The 12,739-nt window shown below is 43.9% G+C and overlaps 1 protein-coding gene across 3 annotated transcripts in view; it reads left to right on the top strand.

Annotated features, from left to right (window-relative positions):
- The first annotated feature begins 734 nt into the window (after positions 1-734).
- The window catches only part of LOC137423378 (cilia- and flagella-associated protein 184), a 72,178-nt gene continuing 60,173 nt past the window's right edge, over positions 735-12,739 (top strand). Inside the window, exons 1-3 of one of the 3 annotated variants that reach the window (XM_068110475.2) lie at positions 735-1,000; positions 7,098-7,146; positions 10,557-10,675. In XM_068110475.2, the coding sequence (XP_067966576.2) occupies positions 962-1,000; positions 7,098-7,146; positions 10,557-10,675 (207 nt within the window). In that variant the 5' untranslated portion in view covers positions 735-961. The remainder of the gene's footprint in view (positions 1,001-7,097; positions 7,147-10,556; positions 10,676-12,739) is intronic. The other 2 variants (XM_068110477.2, XM_068110476.2) reach the window with 2 other exon arrangements.

Raw genomic sequence — 12,739 nt, forward strand, 5'->3', positions numbered from 1 at the left:
ATGCCTTGAAAATCCCATCAAAACATTGCACATAAAGTGGTTCATTCAAAGGTCAAATGTCATTAAGATTCCGGGATCACTGCTTTTTGACTTTTCAAAAAGTATTCACCGGATTTAGATATAACTTGGTAGGAATCATCTCTGCACTGCACTTTCACAGGTGTTGTCAAAGCATCATCCATACCTAGCACTCTTCCAGTGGTTCCCTGATTCTGCCAGGTGAGCCAAGGTGCATTGCTCCCAATATATATATATATTAATCCATCACACATCTCATTCATTTTTAGATTTACGTACATCGAGATCATCGACGATCATGACACGCAGAACAAAACACCCAGCATATGTTGATGATGTTTAATATTATACCAAAAGGTTTGCGCTTGACTATGAATATGATATTCAATGAGCATATCCTGAAGGTGCACGAACGCCAAGCAGTGCGAGGCGGGGGGCGGGGGGGGGGGGAGGGGTGCTCTGGGTCCGCACTCCCCAGCACCCCACGGGGGAAGTTGTATTTTGTTCCGAGAACATTTTGAACGGTCCTCCGTCGTGCGTCGACATTCGAGAATCGCCAATGTAACCATAGGTTGGCAACCACTGTGCAAGCTTCGTGAGCCGAATGGCCTCCTGCGTTGAAGTTCCTTGTGAGGTAACTCGTTTGTTTTTAACTCTATGTATCTTTGCGAGATTCCTTTGACCATTCCTCGCTCAGCTGATGTGAAACTTTTCAGAGTTCGAAGCCAAATTTCCATGTAAGAAGAGAAATACCGCCGTCTGCTGGAAAAAAACAACAAAGCCTGCCATGTTCCCTCTACTTTTGAACGACAAACGTGGTATGCAGTGTAACGTGAGCGGTTTGAGCCATGCATGCATGGGGCGAATTCCACGAAACCTGTGAGGAACATAAAGGAACGAAACCGGAAGGAAGGAAGTGCGTAGGCCCACCGCAAGGGTAACCATGGCAACGGCGTCTCATGATGACGGCATGGCGGGTCCGGTGAGTGGCGCGGCCTTATCGCCGCTTATTTCGATTTGTCAGCAAGTTTCAAGTAGAACTTTACCTTTCTTTGTGTTTATGGCCTTTTTAACATCCACGGCGAGCGACGGTCGTGATTCTATGACACTGTTATTGTATTTGCATTTTAAGCGACATTAAGTAGGCCTAGCTGCTCTCAGTGGCGTGCTTGCCTTGTCAGTTCAAATTGTCTGGCTCCCCAGTAAAACAAAGAAGATAATTCGACGAAAACGACCGTTATGGTGTTGTGCCAGAACCCAGAAGGGAACTGTGCTCTTGTTTTCTTCTTTCAAAGGAAGGTCCGTTTCATTTATATGGGGCAAACAGGATGCTGCAGAAGTAGTGTTTTTTTTTTTTTGTATACAATATCGAGGCTCGTGGAAGAACTAAGAGTGAAGAGCTAAGTTTCGCCATTGAAATCATGGAATTCAATTCCCAACAAACTGTCATCCTTTACATTCACCCGATTAGACAGCCGGCTTTCCTGTCTGCTCCGTGGACGTGAGAGACAGCTTGGAACCTCTCAATTGAGTACCTGGGTTGATAAAGTCTGGGCTATGCAGGTAACGAAGGTAGTGTGTTTACTCATGCATTGACCAATGCTTGAGTAATACAATTATACCAATAACGCAAATAATAACAACAATTCGATCAGGGGTGTTCCAAAAGATTCGATTGGGATTTGTGGTTGTGTGTGCAAGTGGTACTTTGCTGAAGGATACTGGGATGCTCTTCTTAGCTCACCTTGAACGTGGTTCCGAGGAGTTTTTGGGATTGCGCGTCGTCAGTCCGGCAGTCCGTAAACACTTGCAACTTCTTCTCCGAAACTGCTGATGGGATTGTGACCAAACTTGACACAAATGATATTTGAAATGTAACTCAAGTTTGTTTACGGCATTAAAATCAATTGGAGTCAAAGTGGGTCCACCGGGAGTTAAATTGGATCCAGGTTTGACCCCCCAAAAGAGGAATTTACTTTTTCCTCTGAAACTAAACTTGATATCAATAATAAGCTTGATATCTAAAATAAGCTTGATATCTACCAACATTTGTTATAAACTGGTCATGGAAGTGACAACCTATTATAAGGTCTTTCTCAGACCCCAATTTTTATAATGCCTTGAACAAACATTGGCACATAATGGGTGATGAAGGTTTTGGTGACGTTTCATTGAAATTGTGTATGTAGTTTTTATTATTATTATTATTTTTTGTATACAAGATCGAGGCTCGTGTAAGAGCAAACATTAATGACAAAAAACAACAACTTTGGGACATCCCGGGTGATGAAGGTTGTGGTCAAGTTTCATCAGAATTGCGTGTGTTTATTTTGAGAAGAAAGCAAATATCTATTTTGGGGGGTCAAACCTGGACCCACTTTGACCTCTCCATCGACCCCTTTAAACTTCGATTTTCTTTGTGCAGTGAACAAACTTCAGTACATCATGGGTGATGAAGGTTGTGATCAAGTTTCATCGAAATATTGTGTGTGGTTTTAGAGAAAAAAGCAAATTCCTATTTTGGGGGGTCAAACCTCGATGCACTTTGACCCACGGTAGACCCCCTTAGACCCTGATTTTTTTTTTAATTCCGTGAACAAGCTGGAGTCACAACACAACAGATATAATTTGTGCCAAATTTGGTCACAATCCCATCAGCAGTTTCGGAGTTCACTCACGCACCGCAGGCAGGTTGGTGGTCTTTCTGTCTTCTACGGACTCCTCTCCGGCCTTGCTCCCCCAGCTCTCTCTGGGCTCTGTCCCCCAAATATTCCTCCAGGTCACACAAGATCTGCCTGCAACCCTCTTATGGTTAAACTGCCAAAATCAAGACTCTCTGCTCACCTTCACTCTTTCATGCCTCTTTTCTCCCACCTCTGGAACAAACTCCCTCACTCTCTTCAATCCCATTTCTCCCTCCAGGTCTTTTAAACAGCTGTTCACCACCATCTCTTATCTTCCCCCATCTAAAACCTTGATCTTTTCTACTCCCGCTAATTCACCCCAGATCCACTTTTTTGAAATACCAACTTCCTTCCTGGAAGTCCTTGCAGTGTCCATGTGTTTTATACTTCTCCCACCTCCCCCCAAGCCCTCTCCCTCCCACAGATCTTCCGATGTCCCTGCTCTCAAATGTTGTGTTTGTGTGCTTCCCTCTCTCTCCCCATCTTGTCTACCGCTCCACTTGTATGTTTTATGTGTCTCTTGATTTTTTGTGTGATTAATGTTAGCTCTTTCACGAGCCTCGATGTTATACACAAAAAAAGGAGGAAAAAAAAAAGCCATTTGAGTTAAGGGAGCGGATGGAGGGGAAACAAACACCAGAAACGGATTTGACCAGACGCCACCAGGATTTGGACGAAGGAGACAGGTTTAAGAGTTCATTCTTGAGTGTGGAGAGATAGTGCTTCCTGGCACTCCTGAGGGTAGACACACACTTGTTCCGAACATGGTGGAAGGAACTGAGATTGCCTTCAGTTGGATTTGCCTTCCAAGAGGCAAAGGCAAGTTGTTTCAGGGCAACTGCCTCACCACAAGATTCAGTGTATCATGGATGGGAGGAAGGGTAAGACAACTGAAGACGAGATGGGATAAATCTGTGCATGAGAGAGAGAGCAGTTTACTTTGGAAGAATTCCCAGGAAGAGTTGATGTCAGAGGCAGTAGAGATGGGAGACCAGTCCAGTTGATTGATGGCTGCTTGAAGACCATGCCAGTCGGACTGAGTGAAATGCCAGACTCGTCGACGCTGAGGAGGCTCTGTGAGAATGGCCAGAGAGATATCCACTTCAACAAGCACATGATCAGAAGAACCGATTGGAGCAGAAGAAGAACAGCAGACATTTCCAGGGAAGTTAGTCATAACCAAGTCCAGAAGAGAAGATACTCCATTGACTGAGATCCGGGTTGGGAAATTGACAGATTGTGTCAGTCCCAATGAGTCGCAGAAGTCCTTTGCTGGGATGCCATGACTGGTGAGAGAGGAACCCACACCCAGCCAGCTGGCATGATGACAGTTGACGTTGGCACATATGAGGAAGAGAGAGTTGGGATGAGTGGATAGAAGTTGGTCCATGTTGTCAGACAGCGAAATGTAAATGGAGTCATCACTGTTTGGAGGACAGTACAGAACACATATGAACAAAAGGTGGGAGCAGAGAGGAAGCCGTAGCCAGAGGTACTACTGGGGGTGAGGTGGAGAGAGGGCATTGCAAGGAGAGTGAGGAAGAGAGTTTTTGATAAAGATAGCAACCCCACCACCAGGACGAGGCTCAGGTCTATCATACCGGAGGAGGGAGTAACCCGGAAGAGATATTAAGGAACCAGAGACAACTTGAAGGAGGAAAGTTTCTGTTAAGCAGATCAAGTCTGGATTGTCAGAAGCAACCTGAATGGAGAGACCAATCAGGTTTGAGCGAAGGCCCTGGATGTTTGAGGTCCATACCGTTGATGAAGAGGTAGGGGGTGCATCCGGTGCAGGACAGACAGGGGATGGGAGGGGTAGGGTCAGATGAAGCATGACAGGGGGTGGTAAGGAGAGCTGTTGATAGTGTGTCAGAGATTGCAAAATAGTTACGAAAAAGGGAAGTATGAGGACAAAAGGTTTGATAGTGATGGGATGAGGCACAGTGAGGGGTTGTTTAAGGGGGAGGCAGAGGAAAGTAGAAGATTGGAGTAGGTAGGGGTATGAGATAGAAGTGAGACAAAGTGGGGAGGAGGCAGCTTTGAAGAGGATGGGGGAGGGGGAGAATTGGAGAAAGATGGTAGGAAGGGAGATTTGAAGGGGAGGGGTTGGGGGGGAGTTTTGAAGGGGAGGGGGAAGGGGCAGATTTGAAGGGGAGGGGCAAAGTGGGAAATTTGGAGGGGAGGGGCGAGGGGGGAGTTTTGGAGGGGAGGGGCAAGGGGGGAGATTTGGAGGGGAGGGCGAGCAGGGAGAATTGAAAGGGAGTGGGTAGGAGGGGAGGTGTGAGGGGTGAGTATAGAAAGTGGATGATTACTGAAAAACGAACATTTATATCAAATTGGGTTTATTGTGATTTTCAAGTCATAGACTCGTTTAAAAACGATAGAGGAGGGGGGGAATGAAGGTGAGTTTAGAGCATGCAGGGAGGAAGAAATGTAAGAGATTGAATATTTTTTTTGAAGTGGAATGAATTGAAGAGGAAATTGAAAGAAGCCTTTTAAATAGGAAGAAAAACAGTGTGTTGTGATAAACCACTAAATAAAACATTGCAGGGGAAAGTTTAAATATATTTAAATAATATTTAAACAGAACCATGAAAAACAATCTTATATTCACTAAAGACAGACGGGGAGAGGCAGCCGAGATGGACAACCACGTGTCACGTGAACAGGGCAAAAGGTGGAAGTCAAGGAGATAAAGGGGGCGGGCGAGGCAATGCATGTGGAGAGAAGCACGTGGAGAGGTGCACGTGGACAGAAGCACGTGGAGAGAAATACTTGGGGAGAAGCACGTGGAGAGAAGCACGTGGAGAGAAACACGTGGAGAGAAGCACGTGGAGAGAAGCACGTGGAGAGAAGCACGTGGAGAGAAGCACGTGGAGAGAAGCACGTGGAGAGAAGCATGTGGACAGAAGCACACGACAGAAGCACACGATGAGACAACAGCACACGTGGAGAAAAGGAAAACAATGTTGTTGTTTTTTATTTTTTGGGGGTGGGGGGTGGTTTGAAACGTTAGACAAAGAACAGATGTTCGGGGAAGTTCAGGGGAGAAGAGAAAAATCTAAGAAACAAGCAATACAGCGAAGGAAAGAACTTAAACTAACAAAACACCGACGGGTGAAGCCTCAGGTTACAAGGCCGCGCATGCGGAGCGAACAGAAAACGATCAATCAATTACAAGTTGCACAAATCACAAACCAAAACCAAACAGAAATACACAATAACACATACCCAATAAAATAACGAGTGGAAATTTGACAAACACACGAATGGAAAAATACTTAAACTTTTGATGCCGCGGAGAGATCAAAAGGCGACACCTCGCTCGAGAAACCGGAAGCAGCATCCAAGAAATACCAATTTTACGGCAGTTTCAACTCGTACTATCCGTCACCAATTTAATGAAAGGGGGTTCTATGGTGGGAGACCCAGGAGGACCCAACTGCTGAGAATGAGACATAAGAAAGCCCGACTGGAGTTTGCGAAACAAGCAAACATATACAAACCAAAATCCTTCTGGGAGAATGTCCTGTGGAGAGATGAGACCAAATTAGAGCTTTTGGGTAAAGCACATCATCTCTATGTTTACAGAAAACAAAATGAAGCCTTCAAATAAAAGAACACCTTCCCTACAGTCAAACATGGAGGAGGTCCAGTGATGTTTTGGGGTTGCTGTACGGCCTCTGGCACTGGCTACTTTGAATGTGTGCATGTGTGCATCATGAAATCAGCAGATTACCAAGGCATTTTGGAGCCAATATTCAACCCAGTGTCAGAAAGCCGGGTCTCCGTCAAAGCTCATGGGTCTTGCAGCAGGACAATGACCCCAAGCTCACTTCAAAAAACACCCAGGAATGGTTCAAGACAAAAACGCTGGACTGTTCAGAAGTGGCCAGCAATGAGTCCAGATCTAAACCCATTGAACACCCGTGGGGAGATCTGAAAACAGCAGTTGGGAGAAGGCACCCTTCAAATCTGGGAGAACTGGAGCAGTTTGCATAAGAAGAGTGGGCCAAACTGCCAGTAGACAGGCGAAGGATGCTCATTCATGGATACATGAAGGGCTTGACTGCAGTTATGTTGTCCAAAGGCAAATATTAAGTCTAGGCCTCGAGGGTGTCAATAATTTTGTCAATGTCATTTCTTTTTATTTCCTGATTTAAAATGATATATTAAGTTCTGTATCAAAAACAATGGTTCTATAGTATTAACAGTGAAATAATTGATTTTGGAGACCAAATACTTTTGTCAATTTCAACTTATTTTTAGAAAAAATTGTGAGTTATTTGAAAAAAGTGCACGGGTGCCAATATTTTTGCCCACTATTGTATGTTTAATCGTTATATAACTGAGGGCTTAAAAGATGAAAGGTTGCTGCTATGACTTGTTTTATAGGTTTTTGGCAGAGAAGAGCAAGGACAGAATGAAGGCTTCATTTTGAATGGTAACTGTCAATATAACCTAACCTGTCTTGGACCTGTGATGTCAAAATATTGTTACGGATTCGTCACTTCTGCCTTTGTTGTTATTATATACTTGTAGGATTTTTTTTTGGCTTCGCGGTTAGGGTGCCGGCTTGGGGTCATAGGATCCTGAGTTAGAATCCCGGTCGATCGCTGAATTAACGCCAGGGGGGTTGACTCAGCCTGTCATCCTTCCAAGGTCGGCAAATTGAGTACCAGCTTGCTGGGATGAATGATCCTGGTGTGTACCCCGATTTAGAATAGGTACACCGTATCCCTGCGCATCGTAAGAGGCGACTAAGGGTTGGCGTCAGGAAGGGTATCCGGCCATAAAAACATTGCCTCAAACAGGGAACCATGATTGTCTTGGGGCCCACAAGGCTAACCCCGGCTCCAGTGGGAAAAAAATGTCCTTAAAACGATCATTCATTCATATACTTGTAGGATTTTTAGTTTCAGGTAATATTGTTGTTAAGATTTCTGTGTGAAATGGAGATGACTTTAGTAAAAGGTAAAAAGACGTGTTTGTGGAGGAAAAAGAAAAAACGCGGCAATGAATCCGGAAGAGGAGGGAGGAGGAGACGGCGATGAGAGAGAGCCGTGAGTCGCATCGAGGCTGCGATTTGACTTTTTTTGATATTTGTCGCGAATGAGTTGAGGCTTCCCGTGAAAGGGATTGCCCGCGACATCGTCCTATGTTGCGATTGCAATTAAACCTGCATCTCAGGTTTTATTACCAAGCACCAAATGTCACTCCAAGCATAAATTGATACTTTAACAAAATACTGTTTTAAATGACGGTTGTATTGGGATATTATCAAACCAGCTCATTGCCGACATCTGTCCACTTCTGGATTCACCGCAGGTTCATATAGAGTTCTTTTCAAAATCATAATTTTATTGAGAATTTTTGAAACCTCCTACCTACCTTACAACATCTGCTTGGACCAAAAAACTTTCCACAGGAGGTTTGGCGGGGCTAGCCCCAAAACTGAGGGAGTAGTTTGGGGACAGACAGACAGACACTCCTGTTTTATAATATAGATATATTTTAAACCCTATAAAATATGTGGTGTATGAGGAGTCTCTCCTATGTGTCCTCACCCATTTATTTAATTAAAACGGTGTTTATGTACACACCAATAAAACACAAGTTGTTAAAATTTAAGTGATAAAATGAAGAAAAAATTTACTGATGGGTAATGCAAGAAAAAGTTATGGACTCATTTGGATGAAACTTGGTGGACAGTTTGGGTGTGTGAGAAGGAAGAATTGATTCAATTTTGGTAAAGATTTGAATCTGGATCCGGATCCGAGAATTTTAATTTTTTTAAAGTGATTCTTCACTATTGAGTGATAGGCCAAAAACCATATGTAGCAAGATATTTCAAAAAGTTTTGGATGAATTATGACAACACTTGGTGGATGAGTTGAGTAGGTGATGTTGGAGAATGTTGAGAAGACTCAGTAGACTCCAATGAACGAAACAGCTTCTACAAAGTAAAGATTTATTATAATTAATAAATCACTTGTTTCAAAATAATAAGGAACTACAATAACTAAAGCGAATTGGTCGATGGTTCTTCTTCTTCAGCGGTCCTCTGCGCAGCGCTGTTCACATGGACACTCGTTCCGTTCCGTTGGACAAAGGTTCTGGTGACAAGTTCCCCTGCTACCAGGAGTGTCCACGTTTTATGAGCACACGAATACACAAAAGTTTTTAATCCTCTCTCCGCTAACTTTTAATCCCTCCTGCGCAAGTTTTAATCCTTTCTCCTCCTGCTGGGAGTTCCTCCAACCCTTCATTTGCATCCCGATGTTTAAACAATAGTAAGAGCCTAGGAATGTGTTTTAGCCCGGGGCCGTGACAAGGCGAACAAAGGACTCCCAGGTTTCGCTTTTCTCCGTGCTCCGAGGTCCAAGTTCCTGACATTCCTGACATTCATTGGACCACCTGCTCACTCACCAATCTCAACCAATTACAAGTAAAGATTTATACTTCCACAGTGACAAGAACAAGCCAATTAGATTTTGATGCAGGTTTCAATCCAGATCCGACCTATCAGTGGGATACAAAACTTAAACTGTTCAGCTCGGCGGAGGTATGCGCTTTACCTTGTGCCGTTCTTGTTACCTCCGCCACCAAAGGTGGGTGGAGGTTATGTTTTCACCCCTGTCTGTCCGTTTGTTTGTTTGTTTGTGAACAAGATATCTCAAAAAGCTGTGGACGGATTCGGACGAAATTTGGCAGAGATGTAGCATCTGTGACAAGGACGAAATGGTTAGATTTTCGTGAAGATCCGGATTCGGATCCGGCTACTAGAATTTTTAAGTGATTCTTCACCATTGGGAGAGGGGCCAAAACGATAAATATCAGGATATCTAAAAAAGTTATGGACGGATTTGGACAAAACTTGGTGGACCGGTTATGTGTGTGACAAGGAAGAATCGATTCAAGTTTGGTGAAGATTCGCATCCGGATCCGGCTGGTAGAATTTTTCAGACATAAATATGGTTCAGACATATATATGGTGGCGGCCATCTTGGATTTTGACGTGGCGACGCAATTTGCAATAGCGTTCTTCCTTATGCCTAGAAACACCCACACACCAGATTAGAAGTTGGTACTTCGCTTATTTTTCAAGATATTCCGCTCACAAGGTTCAGACATACATGGCGGCGGCCATCTTGGCGTTTGAGGTGGCGACCCAATTTTCAATAGCGTTCTTCCTTATGCCTAGGTACACCCACACACCAGATTAGAAGTTAGTAGTTCGTTTATGTTTCAAGATATTTCGCTCACAAGGTTCAGACATACATTGTGGCGGCCATCTTGGATTTTGACGTGGCGACCCAATTTTCAATGGGGTTCTTCCTTATGCCTAGTTGCACCCACACACCAAATTAGAATTCGGTCCTTCGCTTACGCACACACGCATGCACGTCCGCACGCACGCACGGACGGACGGACGCACACACGGACGGAGGGGAAAATCATAGTCCCCCTTTCGCTCCGCGGTGCGACGGGGGACAATAAGTGGTGCTGCAAAATGTTCAAAGAATGGGCAGTAGTATTGAAAGCCTCAAGGCTCTTCTCAGGGCCTCACTTTGGTCTCATTGAAAACATCAAGGTCATGTGACATCAGAATATCCCCACATTTTGCCCAATAATTATATTGTTTGATATTATATTGTTTGAATTATATTGCTTATTTTTCCATTTCGTTTTAGTTTTAGAAAACTAGACTAAGCATAAATTGGTGGAAAATTTTGTCCTCATTATTTTAGCATTTTTACAAAGTTGAACAACAATAAAGGAAGGAAAAAATAATATTTTGAAAGCGCTGTGTTTAATTGCATTAAGAAAAATCAATGTTCCTTCTCTTTTTAGGTTCTGAGGAGCAAGAGGGAGTGAACAAATTTGAGCTGAAAGATGAGAATAGTGAGAATTATGATAAAAGCGATGCAGAGGTTGACCGTCACAGTGATATCCTTCACACAGACTATCTGGTAAGAAAATCAAGGGTAAAACAAGACAATAAATGCATTGCCCCTTTATAGAACTTGTTCTAAATTAACCTGTTAATCCTAGAATGCACAAAAATCCTCAACTCTGAAGATCATTCCTCCATATAAAAAAAAAAATAACCACCTTTAGAGGCCATTTTCCCTGCAAAGTGGGGGTTGGCCTTTTTCGGGGACCGTGGTTGTTGTTGTTTTTTGGTCCCCTTTTTGAAGCAATGTTTTACGGCCGGATGCCCTTCCTGACGCCAACCCTTTTTGCCGCCTTTAACGACAAACAGGGAATTACCAGTGAACTGGTACTCAATTAGCCGACCTCGGAAGGATGACAGGCTGAGTCAACCCCCCTGGCGTTAATTCAGCGATCGACCGGGATTACGAACCCAGGATCCTAGGATCCTAAGCTGACACCCTAGCCGCTAGCCCAACACCAGGGCTCAATGTTGTCAGCTTCCTCCATATTCCAAATTCCTCCATATTGTCAGCAAATTCATTTATCTGTTCGATTATTTTCTCAATTGACGATTTTGTGCCCCTGGTCCAAACAAAGTGATGACCTTTTTAAAATCATCGAAAAATATGTGTTAAACCTTTTTCTTCATGTGCAAGTAGAATAGAAGACTATATAAACTTCTGAAGGCTGATGTTGTTCTGTGTTGAACAATTGATCAATGGCGTGGACAGTTGGCAGGTAGAACAATGGACTAGATCACCGGACTATTGATCGCAGCATACAAACCACAGTGGGGAACAAGAAGAAGCTGTCCTTTTTGGCAGTAACCTTTCATCAGTTCGGTCCGAAATATCAGCTTCTCTGAGATGTCTAGCCTGGGTTTGAATTTTGGCCCAGCTGTAAACTGTCATCCTGGCTTTCGCCGGAAAGGCGAAGCATCAATGTAGTAGGAATGGTATCTGAGGACTGTTGAGAGCTACTGGGACATAACCATATGACGAAGGACATCCCACTGATGGAATTTAAACTGGGCATCTCTTTCCTGCTCTAACCTACTTAGTTGACAATTAGGCTGGGCCACCAAACTTTCCTCAGCAGGCTCTACGAGAATGTGGGAATAATTGTAGCCGTGAAAGAATAATTTACGGTAATGAATCCTTTTTAGCTCACAAAGCTTGTTTTCAATCCAAAATGTTGTCAAATATTCTGCCCCAGGGATGAAGAAAATACTTCGTCCCAGTTGTCTGATGCTTTTAAAGACAATGTCTAACGAGGAAGGCCACAATCACAACCACATACAATTGTTGGGTGAATAGAAGCATCATGTCCAAAGTGGAGTGAGCTGGTCTGAATCCAAACTGGAGATTGGAGATGAGGCTGTTGAAGAGAAGGAAGGATTTCCTATCGATTGCAATGATGGATTCCATGATCTTGCTGATTATTTGAAGTAAGCTGACAGGTCTGTAGTTGAGGGGATCGGTTTTTGCCGATGTTAGGGGGAAAGCTTTGAGGGAGTGGGGTGAACGGGAAGCTTGCAGAGGTTGAAGTGACGGGGAAGCTAAGAGAGGGTGGGGGAGGGGATGCAGAAAGGGGGGGGGGGGGGGACCTACTGAAGTAGGGGGTTGCTGTAGATTGGGACATGTAGGAGGCATTGGGTTGGAAAGACGCAGGCTTTTAGGAGATTTGGGGCAGTATACTTGCATGGAGGGGTTTAACACAGTAAAATAACGTGAATAAGATTTGACTGTTGTGCGCAGACAACTTCCGCAAACTGGACTCTGACAATACCCATATTTAACATTCTGAGATAAAGATCATGGGATGGGTGAATGGGGTTGTTGTTGAAGGCACAGATAAATGTCGTGCTATAGGGACTGAAGGATGGATGACAGATAACTAACTACCTTGTGGTGCAGAGGTTCACCAGTAAGTCTGTGGCCTAACACAGGAGTTAGAAGAAGAAAAGAAAGAACCACCTTGAGAGGCCTTTTTACCCACAGAGCAGGGGTTAGAAGGGATGATTATTCCATCTAAACATTCAAACTGTTGCAAAAGGACAAAGCAGAAAGGAAGTTAGACTATATTGCAGAAAAATCACG

This window comes from Myxine glutinosa, chromosome 3, assembly GCF_964187855.1.
Source record: "Myxine glutinosa chromosome 3, kmMyxGlut1.1, whole genome shotgun sequence".
Lineage (NCBI taxonomy): Eukaryota > Metazoa > Chordata > Myxini > Myxiniformes > Myxinidae > Myxine > Myxine glutinosa.